The sequence below is a fragment of the Centruroides vittatus genome, unplaced genomic scaffold, assembly GCF_030686945.1.
Source record: "Centruroides vittatus isolate TY-2023 unplaced genomic scaffold, ASM3068694v2 contig_15, whole genome shotgun sequence".
Taxonomy (NCBI): Eukaryota; Metazoa; Arthropoda; class Arachnida; order Scorpiones; family Buthidae; genus Centruroides; species Centruroides vittatus.
Genome location: NW_027120927.1, coordinates 473,331 through 489,891, shown reverse-complemented (window position 1 = coordinate 489,891; position 16,561 = coordinate 473,331). Strand labels below are relative to the sequence as shown.

The 16,561-nt window shown below is 36.4% G+C and overlaps 1 protein-coding gene across 1 annotated transcript; it reads right to left on the bottom strand.

The window, feature by feature from the left end:
- Positions 1-7,470: 7,470 nt before the first annotated feature.
- LOC136968591 (uncharacterized) lies at positions 7,471-8,404 on the bottom strand. The gene is made up of 3 exons (XM_067262591.1): positions 8,378-8,404; positions 8,229-8,284; positions 7,471-8,163 (listed from the first exon to the last, which is right to left on the bottom strand). Exons 2-3 carry the CDS (start codon positions 8,260-8,262, stop codon positions 7,562-7,564), a joined length of 636 nt encoding a protein of 211 aa, XP_067118692.1. The 5' UTR covers positions 8,263-8,284; positions 8,378-8,404; the 3' UTR covers positions 7,471-7,561.
- Positions 8,405-16,561: the final 8,157 nt, after the last annotated feature.

Sequence of the window (16,561 nt, the reverse complement as noted above, 5' to 3'; positions counted from 1 at the left end):
TGTTTAGAGGGAAGCTTGAATGATTTAATTCATTTATAATCGATATATTTTTTTCTTTTATATAAGAATTTATTTTATTCAATTGTATATTATTAAAAGTAATCAAACTTTTTAAAAAAATCTAACAATAACTTTTATAAATTCAGATTTGATTTATATCAAATATAGCATTTAAATGTACTGAAACTGAATTAATACAAATGTTATAATCGAGGTATGTTGACGAATACACAACACGAAGTATGACGTGGCACAAAGACGTTTTCTGATTGAATGCGCGTTTGCAAACGTCGCGAGTAGAACTAACTTTTTGTTTCTACTTGCGGTTGCAGTCGCGCCGGTTTTCGAGGGGGAATTGCTAGTTAACGGGAACAGCCGTCGCGGTTGCAGTCGCCCGCGTGGCTGGAAATCGCATAGTGTGACCGGGGCTTTAGCCTATCGCGTGTTTAACAGGTAGTCCGGCAAGTGGCCATATATACCTTCAACAAAGGCAGATGTTGATCCACGAGCACACAGATCGTCTACAGTTGGAGTTAAGTCCTTTTTGCACATCCTCCCGCTCGTCCACCTCGGGGGTTACGGCTATCGCTATCGCTCGCGGTCGGCTAGTACTACGAGCCGATCGTGATCGGGAGTCGCGATGCTTGGACTAAAGGAAAAAAAGGAACTGGCGTTCGACCGTTCGTGCTCCCGACGGACTCCCCCCGGGAGGGGAGCCGCCGGCAGGCCGCCGATTGTTTAACGTCACTAGTTATTGATTCACGGTAGTTCTTAAACAAAAGAAAAAAGAAAGTGGCATTCGACTTTTCGTGCAATTTCTTGCCTTTCGGAGTACTTTTTTTTTTATTTGTTTGCAGACTTTACCGCGAGATGGCAGCACTAGCAACTAAGGTGTCGTCTGCACGAAAGCATTAAAAAAGTATGATAAGTTAAAAACTATGATAACTTTCTTATTTTTCGTCTCCGGTCCAAAAGTAGGGTACCGTTGAACTCGCCTCGGTCCCCTCAGTTCAGATATATACTCAATGTCCCGAAATTCCATAGGTGGTAATCTATAGTATCCCCACAATTTCTCGTCTATTGTGTCAACCCGTAACCCGTGCCACTTCGGACTTAGACCGAACGGCTGATTGTCGCCAACGGACGAAGTCTCCCCGTGCCTTACAGACTCGTCAACGCCACTGTCCCGGGGCCACCTTCGATCTACCATCGAAGAACCGCATCGACGCCCAGGATGTCCGAACGGCCGATTGTCCTAAAGTAAACTATTTTGTACATAGTATATGTTTATTTTATGTTTCTTTTGTCGGTTTTTGTCAGATACGTCTCTTCCACCACCACCACGCACGTACGAATGGACCCTAGACCATCACCGACGCGCAATTAACCGATTGCCCCTGGAAGTCGGCTTCGTAAAGAAACACGGCTTCCCTATCATCAAATGTCACGGCACGCCACTGCTATTTAGTAAATCTCTGTACGTATCAATCTTAGATTTCTTTTGTATAAATAATCCTTCGTATTTTCTACTAGCTGTTACCCGCGACTTCATTCGCGCGGATTTTGCAAGCAAACCCTATTTACATCCAATATTTCAACAACCATAGTAATTGTTATTTAACACCTACCGCCGAGGATGATGAGAATTGCCGAGAATCAAACGAACTGTTTTTAATTCGATAAATTTTCTGGAACGTTTACAATCGTTCTATAATCGAACCGATATGCAAAAACAAATTCGAATTTAAAACGGTTCGAACATTTGGTTAAAAAATCGAAATATATAAAAATATTTATAACAACGTCTGAAATGTTATCTATTTAATACTCCTAAGTACTCGATGAAGACTAAACGTAATTAAAAACAAAAAATCGCATGTAAAATAGTACGGTAGAAGCCGTTCTTCGGGTTAAGACTTAATCCTCTCCCTCTCCCCCCGCGGGGGAAATTTCGAAAAATCCCTTCTTAGTGTGCGTTTTCACGACGTACCCTAACTGTGTACCAAATTTCGTCTCTTTAGGTTCAGCGTGCACTATCGTGGTTGCGTCAGTTAATCTGTTATCGGAAACGTCCAAAAGCTTCTGAAATGATATAGAACAGACACGGGCAAATGCGGCTCTTTTTGAGTTGCATGCGGCTCTGGCTGAAAGTGTTAATTTCTGCTTTAAATTATTATTTTTACAATTTTATTTCCATAATTTTGTGAAAATATGTAATTATCTCTATATATATAAAATTCTCGTGTCACAATTTTTGTTACCGTACTCCTCCGAAACGGCTTTACCGATTTTTACCAAATTTTATATGCATACTCAGTAGGTCTGAGAATCGGCTACTATCTATTTTTCATACCCCTACACCATTTCCCCCTTTCAAAAATATATTTATATATGGATTACGGCTTTTATGTCCAACAGATGGCGCTAACTTCCGACGACCTAAGTTTGCTTTTCTGTGAGGCATTATGCTTTTCTGTGAGAATGGACCTAAGCAGATCATTTTCTACTTATCTATATAAATAAAATATAACGTTCGTTTGTTCCTACCGATTCCTTTGAAATTTTGACACAACGTTGCATTCGAATACGCACGTGTTTTTATATAATATACATGTCGAAATTCCCCCAGTGGGGGGAGATGGACGGGATTAAGGCTTACCGTGAAGAACTCGGCTTTTATTATACTATTTTAGATGCGTTTTTGATTGCGTTTTAATAGGGTACGTCAAAAGAATGTACACTAAGAAGGGATTTTTTGAAATTCCCCCACGGGAGAAGTGTTATACATTTATAATATATACATTTTGAGCCACAACAACGCGTGGCCGGGTCAGCTAGAAAATGATGATTTATTTTTACCTGTTATTCTAAATCGATTAAAATTTAAAAACCAGCTACAAAATCAAATAATTTTGTATAAAATTATATTCAAAGAAGATAAAGATTAACCTATGTCCTAATTGTCATACATATTGTTGATAATTACATATAAATTTAACCTATAGAATATAGAACTATAAAGCTAGTAATTTACTTTCTAATACCATGAATATTAGCAGTTTTTACATTTGATTTTTATTTAATTAGATCGAATGACATTTGGAAGAAAGAACCTTTAATATGCCATATTAATTCACTAGACGGCCACGAGAAGGCGCTCGTTTCATAATTTTGAACTAACACACGGCGAAGATGTCGATACGGGGTGCAATTGTATTTCTTGCTACAAAAATGTCTCCTAGCTCAAAAATTCTTTGCAGTAATTTACAAAGCTCTTACATACAAATTTAAACAATAAATTTCTATTCACAAAGAACATAGTATAATAAAAGCCGAGTTCTTCACAGTAAGCCTTAATCCCATCACTTTTCCCGCTGGGGAATATCGAAAAATCCCTTTTTAGTGTATATTCTGTTGACGTAACCTATTAAAAACGCAAAAAACCGCATGTAAAACCTATGCCTTATGGTGATTTACCATTTAATTCTATTATACTATTTATTTGAATCATACTATCTGCGTATATATTCGGTTAGTTTGAAATACGGCTATTTCGAAATTTGAGGTAAAAATTCTGTCCGAACCTTGATATACGTATGTTAACTTGTTCATTTAGTTTAAAGCGATACGAAATTCATCATACACTATAGGAACGTGTTAGCTGAATGACCTTGGTCGAAACAGTTTTTACTGAGCCATTTTGTTAAAACCCGTTTTGTCTAGTTAAAACTAGTTTTAACTCAAATTCATTTTTGACTTGCAGTAAATTCTAGTTATAACAACGAAATCCAGTAAAAACTAGTTTCAACTAGTTAAAATGTGTTTTAACTAAAAAACGCGTTTTTACTGTAACATATACATGCATAAATAAATAAATAAATAAATCTTATATATAAAATTCTCGTGTCACAATGTTAGTTACCTTACTCCTCCGAAACGGCTTTACCGATTTTTACCAAATTTTATATGCATATTCAGTAGGTCTGAGAATCGGCTACTATCTATTTTTCATACCCCTAACTGATAAGGGTTGTTCACCCTTAACATTTTTTTTTATTTTTGGACAAAATTTTTTGTTTTTATCACAATATATTACTCGGATTACTAAACAGAGAAATCTTCTGCACTGAACACTGAAACAGAGAAATCTTCTGCACTGAAGCCGGGCCCTAGACATTTGTCTACTTTGCCTATTCGATAATCCGGCCCTGGTCACAGACATCTTGAAGCATTTGTAGTATTCCAACAACTACATTCGTACATCTGTTTGCAACTGCTGCAGTGACACCAGACAGACATTACCCATCCAATCAACCAACCACTTTTACATAAACAGGTAACTGCAAGGTTTGTATTCTTGATTTCCAACTATCCCTTGCATGGGCAGATGGACTTGTTCAAGCAGTGCAGGATATACATGGACTGGTGCTGACATATAGGAATATGAAGAGAGGGATAAAAGTTTAAGATTACTGTCTTTCGACATTAATAAAGTTTCCATGAGCAAAGCACAAAAATAAACACAAAATATCTCGCAAGCACTTTTGACATGTATACAATGTCTTCTTCAGGCAAAATGAAAACAAAGTTTAGAACATTGATATGCCAACGTTCTTTTGCATTTAGGAGCACAAAGAAATATCTTCTTGCAGTTTCCGTAAAGTATAAAAGAAATTATTTTGTCATGTCAAAAGTTCATTAACACTGAAAGACAGTGATTTTAAACTTTTATCTGATAAAAATCTGGCATGACAAAACAATAATTTCTTTCATACTCCAGGGAAGGGAGGGAGTTAACCAGTTCTACCAGCACCTCTGAAAATTTCCTACCTTCCCACTAGCTGACCCGTTGTTGTGGCTCAAAATGTATATATTATAAATGTATAACACTTCCCCCGTGGGGAGAATTTCAAAAAATCCCTTCTTAGTGTACATTCTCTTGACGTACACTATTAAAACGCAATCAAAAACGCATCTAAAATAGTATAATAAAAGCCGAGTTCTTCACAGTAAGCCTTAATCCCGTCATTTTTCCCGCTGGGGAATATCGAAAAATCTCTTTTTAGTGTATATTCTGTTGACGTAACCTATTAAAACGCAATTAAAAACGCAAAAAACCGCACGTAAATTAGTATAATAGAAGCCGAGTTCTTCACGGTAAGCCTTAATCCCGTCCATCTCCCCCCACTGGGGGGAATTTCGACATGTATATTATATAAAAACGCGTGCGTATTCGAATGCAACGTTGTGTCAAAATTTCAAAGGAATCGGTAGGAACAAACGAACGTTATATAAAAGAACGTTTAGATAGAAAATGATCCGCTTCAATCCATTCTCACAGAAAAGCATAATGCCTCACAGAAAAGCAAACTTAGGTCGTCGGAAGTTAGCGCCATCTGTTGGACATAAAAGCCGTAATCCATATATAAATATATTTTTGAAAGGGAAAATGGTGTAGGGGTATGAAAAATAGATAGTAGCCGATTCTCAGACTTACTGAATATGCATATAAAATTTGGTAAAAATCGGTAAAGCCGTTTCGGAGGAGTACGGTAACTAACATTGTGACACGAGAATTTTATATATAAGATACTGTAAAATTTTATAGCAAAATCATTCTGAATTATTTTTCTCCACTTATTTACAATTTGCAGAATGAATTTGTTTCAGATACATTGTCATACAAGACAACCTGTACTCCAAAATTTCAGAATATTAGAAGATTTAGCTCATATGACTATTGCACAGAACTATTAAAACTATCTCATTTAATTTTTAAATTTATTTTGTTGAAAAATTTCACAGTTTATCAATATAAAATATACCAAGATGCTCAATAGATTACAACGTAATCTATTGAGCATCTTGCTTGTAAATACCATAAGTAATTGGAAACTTGCTTAGATACGTTGTCGGAGTGATGCAAATTTGAGATCCAGCACATCGGTTTCATTTTTATGCTGAGAAATACTATATAGCAACTATATTTGACAGTATTCTACATTATTCCTTTGAAGTTACGCAGGTCTGAAATAACAACTTATAAGACATTTCTGATTACAATATTCTGAAAGCGAATACCATTTTTTCATTCTTATGATTGCTTGGCAGAAAAATAAACAATAGTCAACATATTCGAAACTTGTGATAACATACTATTGATAAATTTCCCTCCTTGTTACAATATAAAAATTTATATATTTTGGTCATATTTAGCCACCGTGTAAGCTTTATTTTTGACAATGATGCCTATTCCTAACCTATGTATATCTTACGAACAGGTAAACTACAAATAATATCATTTTTAAATTGTTCTCGCCCACTTTTTTCATTCTATTTTTTCTTTTAGTTTTTGCTAGGAGCCTGCCGCGTTTATATGTCTAGTCCGGAGATGCGTAGTATACTTTCCGAAACTCGAATTGACGAATATAATGATTACAAACCAAACGAAAAACTTTCCTTTACGAGTCTTTCCGAAACGATATTTGGATTATTCATTTCACTCGGTTTAGCGCCGTAGAAGTAGCATCTTTGCCACGAAACACACGAAGACACGCCGTTACTAACTTTCCCTCCTATCGTACAAAAGATTAGTACAGGTTTAACAAAAAAATTCTGTATCATTTAAAAATACGTATGTTTGTAGGCGAAAGAACCGAAACTTGTTCTTTACTTTTATTTATTTTAGCATTTATAAGAGCGGCATTTATATTAGCAAATACGAGTTTAATCGGTCGACAATATTTTGTCAAAGGTGGAGCAAGATTTTGCCAAATTACTCGTTTTAAATTAATTGTCTAGTATTTCTCTGGCGATGTCATTACAAATAAGTTTTCATCGGTACGTTTCGTTTACCTCGGCATTTTTTTCTTCCGCGTCATCACAACCCCACTTTATTATCAAATTTATATCACCGTTCGCCGTTAATTCTGAACTTTTCACAACTTCCTCTCGAACTTTGCGTAACCGTTAAATATTGCGATCGATTAGCGACTTCAATTTAATTTCTGCCGAAATTTCGGTCGGTAATACCGGGCGAATAGCGTGTTTTATAATCGATTACGCGATCGATTCGAAGAATTTACAAATATATAATTATACCGTGCCGTCGGAATTGTTTATTATGCTTTACGATATTTGAAAACAAATTAAATAGTGTTAATTAAATTAGATAAAATAATAAATATATGTTTGACTCGATACCCCTAAACTAGTGTAAGAGAGACTAACAATTCATCAATTTTCTATACATATTTTAAAAAGTCGAACAAAATAAATTCGAGTTTTAAAATTCTCTAACGTAAGATTAATAGAAGAATTTAACAGGATTCTAACACAAACAAATGGCTCGATACCATCCGAACTGGTTTTCGAGAATTTTTTCAAAAGTATTTGTCATACAAACACGATTAAATTTTTCACGCCATCTGAATAATGAAAAAGGCAAAACAGGAAAATAACTCGAGCAAACTTACGAAATTTATTTTCTGTTTTATAACTTTTCGTACCCTTATTAACATAATTGAAGAAAACCGGATTAACAATTTTGACTTTATCACCTTTAAGGCGCAGGAATTCGAGCGCAGGCTCTGCTCAACGCGGCACTCAGCCGATTTTCGAAAAACCGGCTCAACTGTTCGGTAATTTTTGCCACGAATGCATTTTCGGCCAATTCCTTCACCCGGGAATTCAGTTGTCCTAATCCGGTGAATTCAGTTCGGACGTTTCCGACACGCGCGGAATTTAGTTTTGCCGACCCACCGCTATCGGTAGGGGAAAGGACATTTATATATCCCAAAGTAGAGTATATATAAGCGTAAGCTTTGATACTCTTCGTAGGAAGTACTCCGTATTTTAATTTGCCATCGTAACTAATATTAATACTTGGAAAACTAAGATAGCAACCGAAAGAATTATTATTCTGGAATATAACGCAATCTCCGTATCTTTTAACGTCGAATAAACCTCTCATTATTCCGTTGGTGTAATTAAATTTAGCGTTTGCCTTCAGTACGAACAATTTTGTGCTAGTCGAGTTAGCGAAATCCTCCAGGAAAGCGGGATCAATCCGCGATCCCGCTTCCTTTTGTCCGAAATTATTATCGGCTAGAACTCGATCCATATAGTTGTTGGCTCGGAGGGTGGTGAGTGCCAGCGACGCTCCTGCACGAGAAAGAAACGATACTTTACCGACTCGCAATATTTAACGACAAGTTCCGAGTACTTACCGCCCAGCGTTAAAATAACGAACCAACTAAGCATCGTTTTCTTCGGATTTCTCCGTCTACAAAGTGGAAAAAGGTTTTCGAAAGTCGTTTCTCGAATCGGTTGAAAAATTACTTTATAACATTAAAAATTCGTACGGACCGTACAGTACCTTCTGGCGAAGCGAAGACGGTCCGAACGTTACGTCGTCTACTCGATTTATAAGGAATAAAATCGATGTCGCAATCTGTTATTTGTTTTACGAAGGAAAGAAAGATCGCGAGATCGGTGAAATATTTTATCGACAACTAAAATACACAATAATTACTACATCGATAAATATTTTTAATTTTCAAATTAATTGTTTTAATCTTTAAACATAAATATTTTAAGTCGTGCGTGGTTTAATTGTATTTGTAATAACGATGTTAGTTCGATTTCGTCTAACAACGCGACGACCTCCCGGACCAAACTGTGTCAAATAAGTGGTAAAGTCTAAAACGTAAAGCCACTGTATAGGTATAAATAAGATCACTTACGTAAATGATTTAAACTTTTTACGTATCGTCATCGGTAATTACATCGGACGATGCAAAACGATGCATCGTTTGCAGTTAAATTTGAATAGAATACGTTAAATCGCTATTTCTTTTTCTAAAGCGAACGGACCGCCGAACAAATGAAATGTTTAATGTTTGTATGCGCATTCGATTAAATACATCTACGCGGGTCATATTCTGTAATTTATAAGTGACCGCCTAATATATATATATATATATATATATAAGGATTGGTTTTATTTATGCCGAGGATTTTTAATAATACTACGAATCGGAATTATTGTCGATATTGTTATAACTATTCATTTTATTATTTAAATCACAAATAATTATAATTACAGAGAATAAGTACCCTGTACTGTACATTAAAATTATAAGCAAACGTTCCATGGCGTTAATAAATTATGCCGAAGGTAAGAGTAATTTAAAAGCGAGATTAAATTCTTGATTATAATTAAAAATTCGATATTTTATTAACTTTTTTAATTAATCAGATTTTGTAAACGAATAAATTGCAAAAGAAAAATATTTGTATTAAAATAAAAACAAAACACAACGATCGTAAACGAAAATATCCGGTTGCAAAATGTGTGTTTATCGTCATTTGATTTTTTCTGTAAAAAGTAAACTTGGGAAATATTTACAATTTTTGTAATTATATATAGTTACAGCCGAAACCCGTAAACCGGATTAATTCTCCAAATCTAACAATTTCGGTTAAAATAAAATTAATATAAACTTATTCATTTCGAACCTTATCCGTCTAAAGCGGGTCGTATCCGAGTCAAAAGTGGATAAGGCCGGCATTTACGAAGGAAGAACTACACGAATTTCGGACTCTATTTCGTACGAAGTTTCGCTTTAGTCGAATAATCTACCGTCCAAACGTAGTTTCGACGAATAAAGGATATCGTTTTTTAAATCAACTACAGTTTATTCTTTATTGCCCGAAATACGTGGCGAACTGAGATAAACGTTGCCAGTTACTTCACCAAAATCTCTGATTAGCCGAACGAGTCGTACCATAAAAATAAAAGTTGTCGAACGATTGTCGGATTATATCGAGCTATATTACTACTACTATCGTTAATTAAATACTAAGTAATATTATAGGAGACGGGTGTTAGGCGCCGTCTCTCGCTAAATTTATTAAATTACTTAGCATTTAATATACGAGGCGTCCGGTAAAGACCACAAACCCTGCGGAGCGGGAATCGTCGCTCGGAGTATATAAAAAGCCATCCGAAAACCGTACTTCTACCGCCCGTAGTTTTCCGGTAAAATGCGAAAGAAAATGTACGACGTCACGTCCGGTGATAGGAAAAATAAACTTTATCGGAAACGCGACGATCGGTATTTGCGTACGACGTTACGCTTACCCGGAAAGATGCTCGAAATGACCGTGGCGCGTATCGACGAAGGCACGCGCACGCCGTAGAATGGCTAACCGCGCTCGACTTTGGTTTCTGGTCTTCGTGCCGCGATGCCGGATCGTGCGCAGTCGGATGGTAGAGATGCGGTTATTTAGTCATTTGTTATACGGTGCGAGCTAGGATTCTCGCTCTGGAGATTTTAAGCGGTCTCGAAGGGACACCCGATATAACTACCGGGTTTAGATGTTTATACTGTATTTGTAAAAACTGTCAATTTCGCTTCGGGATAACGAATTACAAATCCACGTTATCCGGATAAAACCAAAATTTTAAGTTACGTTCACGCTTTATTCCTTTGTTTTGGATAATGCCAGCTTCGTCCCTTTCTGATCCGAATGAAACGCGCTTTACGAGGTGTGTTGAAAAAATAACCGAACTTTTTAAATTGCGCAAAAACGGAATGTCCCGGTGTCGCGAAGTTGACAACGCGATAACGTACGGGGTGAGCCGCTTTTTTCGGATTGTCGATATCTCGTTTCGTTTCCGCGTTATGATTTTGAGTGAAAGGTGTTTCGATGTTTCGTGCGATTTTTTCCACGCGCGATTTACGGGTGCAACGGGAAGTTTTGCGTGATACTGGGGAAAACTTTTACGGAACATTCCAACTTTTGAATCGAGTTTACGAAGGCTACGCTTTAGGTCGTACGCGGTGTTACGAATGGTTTACCCGATTCAAAAGTGGTCGTCGATTAGTTAAAGATGACCCTCGACCGGGAAAGCCTTCGACCTCGACCGACGACACTCGCGTTCAGAAAATCGGAGTCGCGCGCTTTGAATTTTCGCCTTAAGGTCAAACTGTCGACTGTCAATACTACGCGAGTGTTTTGAAATAATTGCGTGAAAAAATTCGCAAAAAGAGACCAGGGTTGTGACGAAACAATTCGTGGTACCTTCGACGCGCCCGTTTACTCGGCCTCGTCGACCCGCCAGTTTTGTGCCAAAAACCAAACGAATGTCTTCCCCAGCCTCCCTATTCACCAGACCCGGCTCCTCGCGATTTTTTCTCGTTTCCGAAATTAAAATCGGTGCCGAAAGGACGCCATTTTGACATAATTAGTGACTAACGTACCGTCACTGGCTTTAACAAAAAATCTCGGAGTCTATGCCAAATCGCAATAAATGCGCCATCTAGTGGTAGTTATTGGAAAACTCAACACCGATCGTAGACCCGACGTGACCCGAGACCTCGGATATGATTTACACGCTCCTTCGGAAAGTGTCGGTTTCGGTTTCGGTAGGGGCGGAACACTTCGCTTTTATATACCGTGTATACAGACGAAGCAATCTTCGACGTATCTATTGTAAAATATTATATCATTAACATTTTTAAGTTTTTGGTCTATTCCTATCACGCATAGTTCCGCTAATTTGGGTCCTACGCGTGTTACCGTAAAGATACCATCGCTTTGTCTATAATATTCGTTATTGTTTACAAAATAATTATCATCTAAAACGAATTTAATTAGATGTATAATTCATTCTTCGCATTTAAATATCTTTAAGAAGTTTATAATAAGTTATTTTTGAATGGACGGATACGGGTTCTTTATATCTAAGCTTAATGTTAGAGAGGCGGCCGAAGTTTTCGTCTCTAAAACGTCGACGTCGAAGGTCGAGCGCCGCCGTCTCGTAAGCCTAGAAGTTCGACAATGGTATTTGGAACGTCATTGCGCCATCGTCGAACTTCTAGGCTTACGAGACGGCGGCGCTCGACCTTCGACGTCGACGTTTTAGAGACGAAAACTTCGGCCGCCTCTCTAATCTACGGTTATCGTTTATTTTAATTACTTTAATAGTATTTTTAATATTGTTCGGGGAGTTTTCAAAATTATTTAATTTAATTTTTAAACTTTTTTCTATATTATTCGTCTAGGGGTCCGTAAGCTTCTATTTTTTGCGTGTTTTTATTCCGAAATCGAGTCGTAGAATTCTATTATTATTTTCTAATATATAATTTTTTAATTGTGTTTTCTATATTATTTTTCGCGTCTAACGTCGGATCTTCATTTAACTTACGACGTCGGCGTGTCGAAATTAGATTTGTTTTTATTTTTTGACATTTATTTTCGTCTATTAAAATTAACAGTTTTGATTTTCGGTACGAACAATTTTTAAATCGTCGTTATTTGACGAGTCGTCGACCTTATTAAGTTCACTATTGAATTTAAATTCTTATTTTTAAAAATCGATACGGGATCTTTAACTGTAACTTTTATTCGGTCTCCACTATCTGTTAGAATGTATTTTAAGCAAAATTTCGAGTTAACAACCGTATCGTTATAATTAATTTTTGTGGGAGCATTAAAATTCGTTCCTTTAAATAGGATATCGTAAGCGCGTCTCGAGGATAATGCGGCTCGTTGGGTTTAATATTAAAGTATTTTCCCAAATTATTCTGTCTCGAAACGTAGGATATTTTAGCTTCTTTTTATCACTTCGTTATAGTTTTTATAACTGTATAGATCGTATTAATTAAATATTTAAGCTTTATTATATAATTACATTTCTTAATTTTGGACTTTTTATAGTTAATTATCTACCGATTGTGTAATTATTCCATTTACTTTTTTACATCACGTTTTTGCATCGAGTTTACTATCGATTGCGGTTGTAAAATATTTGTCTCGGGTACCGTTTGTCGGTACGTAGTCTATTTAATAGTTTTTTTCATCGTTCGGACGTCGTCCGCAATTTGGCCGCGTACAATTCGTTACCGTTATTTTGGCTTCTTATTCCGTTTTCGATTCTAATGTTTCGCATTTCTCGACATTCAATTTAAACGTAACGACAGTTTTCTGGTATGTTACTTTTTATTTTGTACGTTCGTAACTATATAATTATTCGAGTTTTAAATTTTATTCGATATTCGCAACGATGCGAATTTATACATTACACGTAATAAACCGGGACGTTTCGTCGAGGATAAAAAATGGCACGTTGAAGTTTTCTGAAAATTTTAAACGAGAGTTTGCGGTTTGTTTTATCGGCATTTTCGCTATCGAGCAATTATCGAGGAAAACTTAAAAAGTCGAGATATAAGCGATATAAAGCGAACCGCTCTCGATGGCATTTGAGGGAGGGAAACGATAAACTCGACGATTTGCTCTCGACGTCCTTATTATTAAGATTTATTAATTAGTAACGAAATTTAATTGAAAATTAATTATAATTGATGGACTGTCGGATACGTTTTGCGGATCGGTCAAAGTTTGCGCGATTTAAATCGAAATTAACTTTCGTATCTTAGTTGCTATCGAGTCGCGCCGCGTATTTTTTTGGATCGAGATTTTTAAGGTCGCCGTTTTAATCTTAAAATCGATAAATAACCCACTCTTTATTTATTTGTTGATTTAACGATCGTCGGACGACATCGGTCGCGTTCTCCTCGTTCCGGTATCGAATGAGGTCGTCGAACTTTTAATTGTATCGGTTTACGGTATAAGAGGTTACGTAATGCCGTATAAAATGTCGTTTTATCTCTACGTTAGCTTTCTACGCGCTACGAACGAAATGTAGAAAATCGTAAGTAGTTCTTACGGGTTTTGTATTATTTTTACAGTCTTTGCCATCGAAATAATCTGAAAAGTAAATATAATCGCGAAAGAAGAAATGACCTTTTAAGGGATTATTAATCTTAAGGCTTACGCCGAGAATTTATCTATAAGTTGTATTTTAGGTTCTCGTTTACGCTATATTTTAGTGAGTAAATTATTATTTTTCGTATATTTTTTAATTTATTCGCTTTATCCGTTGTTTTTATATTTAAGTATATTTAATAAAGTAGTTTTTATCTTCTATGTAAATAGGATGGCTGTCGGAGATCGAGGTTGCATTAACGATACGCGGTACCGTACGTTAATGCCTATCCGAAGTCACTTACCGTACGATCGAACTTATCTACCGGGTGTAGAACACTTAAGTTAAAAATGTTAGGTTACTTATATAAAGTAAATTACAAATCCTACGTAAATATCGATATATATTGATTTATCGAACTTTTAGAATACGACGTGGATTAAAGCCAATACGATATTTGTCAAAATGCGTTTTTTATACTTTGTAAATAAGTAGTAATGCATTTTATATTCTACGCTCGGAATCCCAGCCTAGCGATAATCGGTGTCGAATGGATACGCGCAAAACTAATAGGAATTTCACTTTTCGGAAAGTCCCACCGAGGCCGACAAAATACCTAATATATTTCCTCGGTAATTGCGTGGCTAACCGTAATCTATTAATTTCCATAAAGTTTAGGACCAGTAACGCGTTTAAATTTGTAAATGAAACGGCGCAATTTCTTTTAAATATTTATGTTTATTTGCCAACAGTAATATAAAAAGTAACTAAAATTTTAGCTCGAGTTTGAAGAACTTTCAAAGATAATATTCTAATATATTCCTCTGGAAAAAGTTTAGCTGGTGAAATTACGAGAAAAATTAATACCGTATAACCGAATTAAATGTCGATACAAATTTGTAAATTATTTGCCTTTATTAAACCCGTACGATGTTTTCTAGGATGCCTGGCGGTCTCTCGGAAATCCCTCTTCGGCCGGTTATTATTTTTTATAGATTTAATGCGGTACGGAACGATGGCGTATCTCGCGATTGTTTTTACAAAAACTCTCGTTATACCGTACAATCACAAATTCGCTTATAAAGTAATTTAAATTTAACATCGATTTCGTATATATTGTATATATACCAGTATACTATTACCGTACAATTATATTAACGATAAACTAAAAATTAACATTAATAGTTTGTTTTCCTTCGTTCGTCCGAATAACACGAGTCGATCGATTCGGTATCGACGTATTCGGAGCCATTAACGGAGAAATTGGGAACAACTTCCGCAATATTTGCATCGTCACTTTCGGCATTCGGCATTCGTTTTAATAGAAATTTTACACTTTAATTGTTCTTGTTGTAAGACGAGCGTATTTAGCTCTTCTTAGCCGACAGTTTCTCGGAGGAACGAGACAATTATAGATCTTACTCATTTTTATATCGGAAAGGTTTAACGTAGAGTCAAAACGAGACGACTCGTAGGCCAGTATTCACTTATCGACTATTTAAATCGACGTCCGAAACTCCATATACATCGATAGAATGTTGGTTCGATGGCTACTTTAAATTTTAGATATTCGATCGCGGCATACGTCATTCGTATACTTTTTATTACACGGAGCGTTAGCGTCGATACATTCAAAAATCGACAAGCAATTCCGCGTTTACTATTCTCGGGAAGCGACGAAGCGATAAACTAATAAACTTTAACATATTCGATAAAATAGAAAGACGGAATTATCTACGAATACGGCGACGGGAATAAATTCGAATAAAAACTTCAAAATCTTTTCTTTCGCGGTAGGTTTGCGGAACACCGGTTAAGAACCGGTGTTTAACGGAATGTAATAAAATTAAATCCATCCCTTCGGAAAAGTTCGAGCTTATTGTAAATTATTATTAGGTCTCCGCGATGCCGTTTTGGGAGGAGAGGACGCGGCTGTAATAAAAACAAATTCGATGTAAACTACTAATAATCGCGCTAATTATTTCTAAAATATCGAACTCCGTCGCGCTCGATAGTTTGACAACGATTTTGAACTCGTGTCCGATAACCGATGTTAACACTCCGATATTACAGTTCCGAATAGCGGAGTGGAAACGATATTTACGAGTTTATATCCGAATTCGCGATTTGCCCACCGGTGACGGAGTAGTAAAAAATCACCGAACGCGGGTGGCAGTTGGCGCTCGACAAACGGAATTTTTCGGATTTTCATTCGTCGAACGCCACAAAAAGTCCTCCCCGGCGGCACCACTCCTTCGGCAGACGGCCACGTCTTTCGTCGCTCTATTCCGTCCAACCGACGAATTCGCAATCCGGGATCGTATAATAAGGATAAAGGTTGGCATTTATTTAAATTTTCAATTTTGTGACTAACTTTGGATCTCGGAGTACGAGTACGCGTAAAGCGGTCTTTAGAGCGTGACGCTTCGTATTTTTGAAATTAGCTCTTACGCCTTTCCGTAAAAAATTCGTTCTTTTCTTTGAGGAGGCGGAGTCGTCCGTTTCTTACGCGTATCTTCGTCGAACTTTTCTTACGGTTCGAACACGACGTCAAAACGCGCCGATAGCCTCGGCGACAACAGCGCCCCACCGAGAAAAATATATTTTTCGATACCGAAAAAGCAAAAGGTTAAGAAATGATTCTGTAAAGACAAATTCGGAAGCTTTTCAAAATGTATTTTCTCAATAAATTGATTAAAAATAATATAAATATTATTACATTAATTATTAACGAATTGATATAAATTTGTGTATAAAATAGTTTATAATGAAATTCAAAGCTTTCGT

Bases quoted from the DNA above. Each gene is read 5' to 3' on its own strand.
- LOC136968591 (XM_067262591.1), bottom strand. From the start codon at position 8,262: ATGCTTAGTTGGTTCGTTATTTTAACGCTGGGCG. The intron at 8,164-8,228 runs GTAAGTACTCGG...TTTCTCGTGCAG, and splicing joins CGTTATTTTAACGCTGGGCG to GAGCGTCGCTGGCACTCACC.